Source organism: Myotis nattereri (assembly GCF_964212035.1).
Source record: "Myotis nattereri genome assembly, chromosome: 18".
In the NCBI taxonomy this organism is placed as follows: domain Eukaryota; kingdom Metazoa; phylum Chordata; class Mammalia; order Chiroptera; family Vespertilionidae; genus Myotis; species Myotis nattereri.
The window spans coordinates 8,678,616-8,688,168 of NC_138093.1; the positions used below are offsets into that span (position 1 = coordinate 8,678,616).

Below are 9,553 nucleotides of genomic sequence, written 5' to 3' on the forward strand. Positions count from 1 at the left end.
TTGTTACAGAGAGACAATGGGAGAATCAAATGTTTCAGCAGAACTCAGGTTAGACTCGGACAAGCCACACCACTTTATTTATTAAAATGTTAGCTTGGATGGAATCCAGTAGAAATCATGAAAGGCTAGTTTGGTGTTCCAAAGAGATTGTTCTTAACAGCAATTTTACCAGAAACCACTGTGGGCATAAAGGCAGGGGGGGCCGGGCATTTACAGGGGACAGGACAGACTGGAGGGTGCACAGGGAGAGCAAGGGGCTTCCCGGGTGAGTGGCAGCAGCTTCCAAGGCCCCTGCCCCTGCCCACAGGGGGACTTGGCCAGCCCTGCCTGACTCTCCAGCTTATCAGCTGACTCCTTCCCAACCCCCACCATCATGGGGAGGGGAGGGCTTGGCACACTCTTTGGAACATTTGCCAACTGCTCTTCTAGAAATGTTACCTCTTCTGAGTGTTCACACTGAATAGCGACGCCCTTACACAGGATCTTAACAAAAACACGCGCGTGCACCGAGCTGTGGTGTTGAGCAGCTGGAGGGACGAACACGGGGGCCCCACGGCCTCCTGTGTCCCAATCGGGCTCTGCCAGGTACTAGTCTGTGATCTTGGGCAAGTCACCTAACCTCTCTCACCCTCAGCTTCCTCGACTGCAAAGCGAAGGTAATGATCGTGCCTCCCCACGAGATTAAATGAGTTCACGTTACAGACGTAGAGCCGTGAGCGCCCAGCGCTTGGTGTTATTATGCTGGTAGGCTTGCTAATGTTACATTCAAGCCGAAACGTAACCTGACTCAAGAGACGAAACGCCACTCCCAAGGCACCAACGACCTGGCCCTCCGCTGCTTCCTCTACGAATTCTGAGGTTCGCTCCACACTCTTTCCACGACACACGGAAATCCCTGCGTTTTCTAAACCTCCTCGCTGTGCCAGTGCCCCCTCCAGGGACGGTTTCCTCTCTCTCTTTGGTTTTAGTGTTTACAAGGCCCAATAAAAGAAACACGGGGAAAATAATTTATGAGAGAAAGAATAACTCTGTGTAGGCAAGAGCTATCCGATAGAACTCTCTCCAGTGATAGAGGCGCACGTGCTCTCCCTCGGTGCTGTCCAGAACTGCAGCCACTAGCCATCGATGGCTACTGAGCATTGGAATGTGGCTAGTGCGGCTTAGGAGCTGCAGATTAGATGTCTTTGCATACTAACTGAGTTTGCTAGCCTCGTGTGATTAGGAGCGTAGTCACCATATTGGACAGTGCAGGTCTGGATGCGCGTGCTCATCACGGCTTCGAGCTTCTCTCCCCTGAGTCGGCAGCCTTGGAGTGGTCACACCACTGAGTCTGGGCCACACACACAAGCCCAGCTCCGTCCTGGCTGGTTCCGAGTCCCTGAGCAAGACTCCCTGGTTGTTTGTTTGTTTTTTTAAATATATTTTATTGATTTTTGACAGAGAGGAATAGAGAATTTGAAACATCAATCAGCTGCCTCTCACACTCCCCACTGGGGATGTGCCTGCAACCAAGGTACATGCCCTTGACCGGAATCGAACCCCGGACCCTTCAGTCCGCAAGCCTCCCTGCTTTGTCACATGTAAACTGGGGGTGACAGCTGAGGGTCACTGTGAGGATTAAATATCCAAAATGTAAAGCCACCAGCCCACTCTCTTCCCACCTTGGCAAAAACCAGAAATAAAGACTATCCCGCAACAAGGCCCAGGAAATTCCTGTCTGCCTCCTGGGATGGCCTAGCTTTTAGGCGGACCCCAAAGAATACTTTCCCCAGGTATTTTTTTTTAAAGCAGTCTTTCTCAACAGGCCGGAGCGCTGAAGTTATAGTTTGAAAGAAGTTTGGGGAAGAGGAGGAGGCAACCCCTGTAAGCTGCCGTCTATTCAAACATTTTCCACTCCCGAGGCCACGTGACACGTCTCTCCTAACAGCACCTGTCAGGCATCACCCAGCGAAACCCCAAAGCTGCATCCATCATGGTAAGAAGGAAAGAAGGCGACTTCACACACGCCTTATATGGCATCTGCCTTTCAACAATGAACAGCCCCGCTTCCTGTTGGTGGGTAACCCTGAGCAGCTCGAAAGCACAATGATAGGAAGACGCTAAGCGTACAACAACAAACGAAGGAATAAACATGCCCAGGTTTCTCTCTAAACCACCGTGTGTGGCTGGCTGGGCTGTGGTGTGTTACTTACATTGCTATGCAACGGGGGGAAAAAATAAAGGCGATTTCAGGGAAGGGCATGGAACTATGCTATGCAATTTGATTAGAGTGTCCAAATTTCGCCCTGACAGGTATTGCAAAGGGTTTCTTTAATGTTAGACACCAACCGTGATAACAGAAATTAATTTAGTGGGGTTCATGGCTAGGCTTTACTTTTTTCTTTTTTCTTTTTTTAATCCAATGGTGATTACAGGCAGTGGCCCTGGGCCAGGAGTGCTGGGCCAGCCCTGGCCGGGTCTAGTTGAATGCTTATAAAATCAGGAGCACTGTCTAAGGAAACTTCAACCAACCTGCCTGAGGAGGGTGCAGAGGATTGGTTAGATTTCAGATCCACAAAGCAGACCCCGCCAGGGCCTCGGTGCCGCCTCCCGGTGAGTTCCTGGCAGGAAAGGAGTGCTGTCACCAGGGACCTTATGTCTCAGAAGGGCAGGCGCACAGCATCCAAGGGTGTGTGCACACATGACCCTGAGTCCCAGCCGAAGCCTCTCCTTCCAGGAAAGCTGTCCGCCCGCCCCCCCCCCCCCGCCCCTTCCCCAAACCTCCCACAAACCCCTCTAACCAGGAAAAAACAACTTCAGAAACGGGGGTGGGGCTTCTCTGGAATCAGGTCCCCTCAGTGACCATGGAGGGAGATATCTAGACAGTTTATCCCAAATAATCCCTTTCCCTAAATCATTACGTACTTGTCCCAGTTCGCCCGTTTGCCTCTGGTTGTGCAAGTACAGATGTCAGAGGCTGCCTGTGGCAGCTGCCATTCCAGGACCCTCAGTCCCCTAACCCCACCCCACCCCCCGCCCCCATGGAATTAGGAGACAGGAAGGCCCCATTTTCCCCTCCTGGGCTCAATCTGTGCAAGCAGAGAACAAACCAATAGGTAATAAGCAGGGAAGACAGGGCCTCCGTCCTCCAGATAAAGCCGAGAATCCATTACCGGCGCCAATTGGGAAGTCCACTGGTACCAAGCTCTCTAACCTGCAACTCATTTATGCATGCTGCAGACATTTACTGAGCGCCTCCTGTGTGCGGGGGACTTTTCTAGACATGGAGATACAGCCGTGAACAGAACAGAAAAAAAAAAAAAAATCTCCGCTCCCAGTTCCAGTGGGGAAAGTCCACGAGTACAGACTGAAGATGTGTGGTTATCCTAAAGCGAAGACGAGCTGCAAGTCACTTGGCAAGCATGCCCTCTTCTCCCACACAGAGGGGGCAGGGAAAGAGAGCCAACTTTCACTGACGCTTCTGTGTGCCAGGCACTCAGTAATCACAGTTTTGAGCTCTTACTTTGTGCCAGACTCTGAGGAAGGTGAGCTCAGATACGGTCCCCATTCCCTTTCAGTCCTCTCAGCAGCTCCGTTCCCCTAACGGTGCAGATGAGGAGACAGGGCTGGGAGTCAGAAGGCACTGCTCAAGCGCACCCTGCCTGGGGTCTCGGCACTCGGGCCTGATCCCTTCGCCAGATGGTGGTCACACCCTCCCTCGCTCCGTTCCTCAGCGGGAGGCGGTGTCACCCCCTCATCCTTGCCCACCTCCATTCCTCCAGCCCTTTGGCTCAGCTTAGACACCCCCCTTCTTCGGGGGAACGGTGCTGACTCCTCACTATTGCTGTGGACCTTGTGCTGATCTCCTCCACTGGATCACAGGCGTGAAAGGTGGTATCTGACCCCACCAGGCCCTCAGACATCGCTGTCTTCCTACTCCCCCTCCTTATGGCCTTCCTGGTCAGAAGTGGGACATTACTCACTTGGCTTTATCCTGTCCGTTTTGTTCCTTGTTGTTCTACAGGCATCAGTCTCACGTCCTCAACTAGATTGGCAGCTTAGAGAACAGTGTTTCATATTTATAAATTATATATATATTTACTGGAGGCCTGATGCACGAAATTCGTGCAAGAGTAGGCCTTCCTTTCCCCAGCTGCCAGCACCCGGGACCCGGGCTTCCCTCGCAGCCTCGGCTTCATCTGGAAGGCTGTCTGGAAGGACGTCCAGAAGGACATCCGGTCTAATTAGCATATTACGCTTTTATTATTACAGATAAGTTACATATCTATGTATACATGTATAAATTATCTTTATAATGCTTGTTTAAGGATTATTTAACAGAGTGGCTCTCAAACTTGAGCACGAATCAGAATGATCTGGAGGGCTTGTTAAAAGAGCTCACGGAGTCCCTCCCCGCGAGTTTCTGATTCAGCAGCCGGGACTGGGTTGAGAATGTGCATTTCCGACAAGTTCCCAGGAGCTGCTGCTGCGGGTGCAGGAACCACTGGGAGAACCACAGGTTAGGAGTGTAATGCACCACAGGGCTGAGCAGCACGTAGGCTGGGTTTGAGTCACCACTCACTGGCTGTGTGACCTTGGGCAAGCCAACCTATCTGAACCTCTGTTTCCTCATCTGTAAAACTGGGGACAACAACAGTAAGCACCTGAGGCCTGTTGTGAGGATTAAAGGTAATAATGATGCCACGTGCACAGTACTGCCCCTGACACACTAAAAAGAAAATCAAGAATGCTCCCTCTCATCGCTGGGAAGGCTGGCACAACATCGAGCACTAAACAGGCACCAGACCCAGCCGAAGCATTCTTTCTCAGGCTCACATACAGCTCCTTTCCGATTTGTAAGCAGTGAGAGCGAAGGATGTCACTGAAGCAAGCACGACATTGATCATGAACAGCTTTGGAAATTAAGCCAGACTATTCAAAAGCACAGCAAAAGGGCCTGTAGAAATACTACCCCTTCCCCTGTCGTACGCTGGGTGCAGACGCCCAGGTGTACAAAAGCCATGTGTCTTTTGAATGCTCAGGGGCTGTCTTCGGGCTACCTCCTTCACACCTTGCCTGATGAAGGGTGCTGAGGATGGCTAGTGGCCTCCGAGAGCTTGAGTAGCAGGAGTCATCCAGGCTTCTGGTCTAATGGGTTGGCAGACACCAGCAGAGCCCATCATTCAATAATTGATTAGCTGCAGGCACGGGCAGACAACCTCCCCAGAGCAGTTAGAACCTCCCCCACCTCCCCCACCTCCCTCACCTCCCCCATCCCTGTTGTTTCAAAGCACCCAGGCCCTGCTGCTCCCTCCTGCCCCTAAGAACTTCTTCACCCAAAGCACGATCTGTGTTTTCCATCTGGGTCTATCCGAACAGTTATCCTGGCTGACCTTCTCTTCAGGAAGCCCGAGAGGGAATGTGCGGAGCAGACAATGTTCAGACCTTGCCCCCCAGTCCCTTAGGGCCTAAGATAGGGTAGCCAGGGATCTAGGGATGGCCTAGCCCTAGTCTTGCTCCAATAATATAGGCGACAGGGGTCATGGCCCTAGCTCTCTGTGGACCACGAATCCCGGGCATGTAGCTCATTCAATGCAAAGTTGAATGAGATCATCCCTGGGAGCATTAGTATGTAGCAGAGGCTGCGGGTTGGGGGTTGGGGGTTGGGGGAGATGCTGCGGCCCCTCCCTTCCGCTGCTCCCCTGCACAGAAGAGCATCACCACCTCCTCTCATCCAGCCGGACCCCTCCCTAATGCTCAGGGAAAGGACCACCCTCTCCCCTTTCCCCAAACCCTTTTCTCTCCTACCCCCAATTTCCTGCCAAAACCATCACGGCCAGGTGGTGAGACCACACACTCAGATGGGGTACCACCCCCGGCAGCCTCCCATGTAAGCCCCCCCCCCCCCCCCAACGCCCTGACCGAGCCCAGGCTGCAGGGGGAAGGAGCGCGAGCAGGGGGGCGTGCGCACGGCGGGAGGGAGCCCCCAGGAGGTGAGGAGAGCGAGCGTCCCCGCACCTGGAGTCCTCAGCTGCGAGAGGGACACCCCGGCGGAAAGGTTCCTCAAAGGGAAGAGCCGACGGTGTCTCCCCTTCTCACCATTTCTCGTTGCCCAATCTCTCTCTTTCCGTTCTGTCCTTCTCCATCCCGCCCCTCCCTCGCCGCCTGCCTTTTTCTCATCTGTGCCGTGCGGAACACCCCGCTTTCCCCCGGAGCCCGGCTCGGACGCCCGCAGCGATCCATCCTCCAGGGACCCCGGCCCCGCGCCCCTGCCCGGCCCGCCCCTGCCCGGCCCCTCGGCTCAGGGCCTCACCCAGAAGAGCAGGTTGAAGCCGAGCAGCAGGTACTTGATGCAGCGCAGGCCCCCGCGGAAGCGCCCCATGCTGCGGCTGGGCGGCGGGATCCCAAGTCCCCAGGCCGGCGATGGAGCGCCCGGAGCAGCGGGAGCCGGCGGGAGGAGGCGGGGCTACAGAGCTGGGGGCGGGGCCCGCGGGGCGGGGGCGGGGCCTGGGGCGGAGGGGCGGGTCTACAGGGGGCGGGCCTGCAGAGGGCGGGGCGGGAGCCCGGCAGGGGGCGCGAGAGGGCCCGGGAGGACCCCAGCTGTGAGGCAGGCGAGGGGAGGGGGCACCGTGCGGCCAGTAAGGGCACCTCCCCGCTCTCCCCGGAACGAGGGACCGCTTCCTACCCTCCCGGTGCCGGGCGACGTGCCCCGCGGGCGCCCCGCCATGTGGTTCTCTGAGCATCTGCCAGGAAGGAGCGTCCACTGGGGACCCGAGACCCACTTGCTCAGCGCCCTGCGCAGAGACGCATTTGAGGCTGCGGTGATGGTTGAGGATCAGGACGCGTCCCGGTGGCCATGGAAACCTGGGCGGGGGGGGGGGGGTGGCCTAGGGCAGAGAGATCATTGGGACCCGAGGTCGCCCTGACGCTGGCAGGACCTGTCCGGGGCACCCCGGCTGCGGGCTGAGGTTCTCTGGCGCCGGACGCGCACACTGGCCGCGGAGGCCGTTTCCTGGGGACTCTCCCACGGCCCCTCCCGCGCCCCCGAGGACTCTTACCTTAATAGGCAAGAAGCCGGGGAAGGCGCGGGATGCGGCTGTCCCGCCCGGGTGGCTGCTCCCCTCCCTGCTCAGCCTGGCCTGCGGAGGGGGCGTCAGACTCCCCGGGTCCGGCCGGATTCAACCAATGGGAGCGCTTGGAAACCGGCCCAAACCCTCGGGGATTAACTGTGAGGCGGAGATGGAGTTAAGGGGGGAGGGTTTGTTTTGCTTTGTTTTATTAAGTTAGGCTGCTGGTGGGGAAATCAGGCTCCCACCCTGCCTGCTTGACTAAGTGTCTACGATTTGCGGTGCCAGACAGTGTGGGGGCGAGGCAAACGCGTAAACTCCAGGGAGCCTATGCATTAATTCAGCAAAACTTTAAGTGCCTGTAACAGGCCAGGCAGCCTAGCCGCAAGCCTGGGGACTCGACGCTGCGGAGACAGCGTGGCCTGGTAGCACCGTGTCCGGTGGTGGAGACAGATCTGTAAGCAAATCATTACTGCAGGGCGAGGAGGGCGAGCCAGGCGCTGGTCTCAGTGCACCGGGCAGGGAAGGTTTAGCTGCGGAGAGCGGGCCTGCCCTGGTCCGGAAGAGTGAGTCTGAGCAGAGGGGAGGAGCAGTCCTGGCAGATAGGGTAGAATGTGCAAATGGCACCGGGCCGAGAAAACACGGCCGCCAAGAGCGTTCTGGGGAACCAAGAGCTGTAGACAGCCCAAGGGGAGCAGAGAAGGAGGTGAGCCAGGAAGATGCTAGGGCACAACCTCAGCCAATTGGCAAAAGCACAAAACTATCTTCAGGCCCCAGTTTCCTCATCTGCAACATGGAGAGAATAGTACAAACCTGGTAGAGTTGTGGAGATTAATGAGTTAATATTGGCCTGGCTCAGAGTAAGTGCTATATCAGGGTTGGCCATTGCTATATTGTATCTGTCCACAAATCACTTTCTACCATGTTGCCATCTTTGCCTACATCTGTGTCTTTGGACATTTTGTTTGAGCATCCAAAGTGAATTTTGTTTATGAAAAATGAGTAGAAGACAGAAAAATGAAAGGGCCGATTCTGGTAATAAGCATAGGTTTCAAATAGTGAAACAGAGACAGAGATGAAAGGCATTGGGTATGCAGAAAGAGGATAAATCTTTAGCTTGAATCAAATACGTATTGTTCTACATCTGTCATCTGTTCTATTATAAAGGGAAAAACGAAATGTAAGAGTAGTGTCTAGTACATAGTAGGCATTCAATAAATCTCTGAGCTGAATGAACAACAATGATACTATATTTCAAATATATTGTTGAATTTTAGGTCTCTGGGACAAAATCCATTTACAGATTCTACACTCTCCGGGAACAGAACACCTATTATAACATATAAATCTGTTGTTCTTTCATAGTACAGTTTTAGCACACATGCATTAGAGATAGATGGTTGCCTGCCCAGCATAACAGATTTGGAGTATAGCTCCCCCAGTTTCCCCCCCACCCCACTCCCATGCACAAAGTTGTGTCTTGGGGGAGCTGACCCTTGACAGGACTAGTTATCCTAACTGATAACACATTTCCAAGAGCACATTATTATGAAAGCAGGGAATTATATTAAATGACATACTAAGGAAGTTTGCCTTTGAACTAGATGTTATACAAAGCCACTGACAAGCTCTCAGCAGGGGAGAAGATGGTTAGATTTCTATTTTTAGAATGGTCAAGCTGGGGCCCCGGGGGTGGTTCAAGGTTAAGTCTTGAGACTAATTCCAGCAGTTTAGGTAGAAATGAGAACCTGAACCAAGACAGTGGCAGTGGGTGTAGGAAGGAGGCTGAGATGTGAAAGCTAAAAGACTGATGAAAGATCAAGATAGAGTGGAGATGAGGAATAGACGGGGAAAGAGGAAGGGATGAGCCCCGGGTTTCTTACTTGGATAATGAGGCAGACCATGGAACCATTAACAGAGATATGGAGTACAGAAGATGGAGCAGGTTTGGGGGAGACTGTTCCAAATACTGTAGATGGGCTCGCCTGTCCCCCAGTCCTACCTCCAATGTAGAGGATAGGAAAGCTAAGTGCTTTCTGATCTCCTTTGCACCTAGGGGTCACCATATGACACGACATTGATTAATGCAGCGGTTTGCTCAACCTGTGGGTCGCGACCCCTTTGGGGGTCGAACGACCCTTTCACAGGGGTCACCTAAGACCATCGGAAAACACATATTGAATATATAATTACATATTGTTTTTGTGATTAATCACTATGCTTTCATTATGTTCAATTTGTAACAATGAAAGTACATCCTGCATATCAGATATTTACATGACGATTCATAACAGTAGCAAAATTACAGTTATGAAGTAGCAATGAAAATAATTTTATGGTTGGGGGTCACCACAACATGAGGAACTGTATTAAAGGGTCAGGGCATTAGGAAGGTTGAGAACCACTGGATTAATGGGATTGTGTGGAGCTCTGCTGGGAGGCTTCTGGAAAACCTGGAAGTGTCTGAATAAAAGGTTCAATTGTTACTGGCTTTGCTCCTTCCCTGT

At 53.4% G+C, this 9,553-nt stretch overlaps 1 protein-coding gene across 1 annotated transcript in view; it reads right to left on the bottom strand.

The window, feature by feature from the left end:
- The window catches only part of TSPAN2 (tetraspanin 2), a 33,801-nt gene extending 27,376 nt beyond the window's left edge, over positions 1–6,425 (bottom strand). The window contains exon 1 of the mRNA XM_081113069.1: positions 6,293–6,425. Coding sequence (XP_080969195.1) covers positions 6,293–6,361 — 69 coding nt within the window. The 5' untranslated portion in view covers positions 6,362–6,425. The remainder of the gene's footprint in view (positions 1–6,292) is intronic.
- Positions 6,426–9,553: the final 3,128 nt, after the last annotated feature.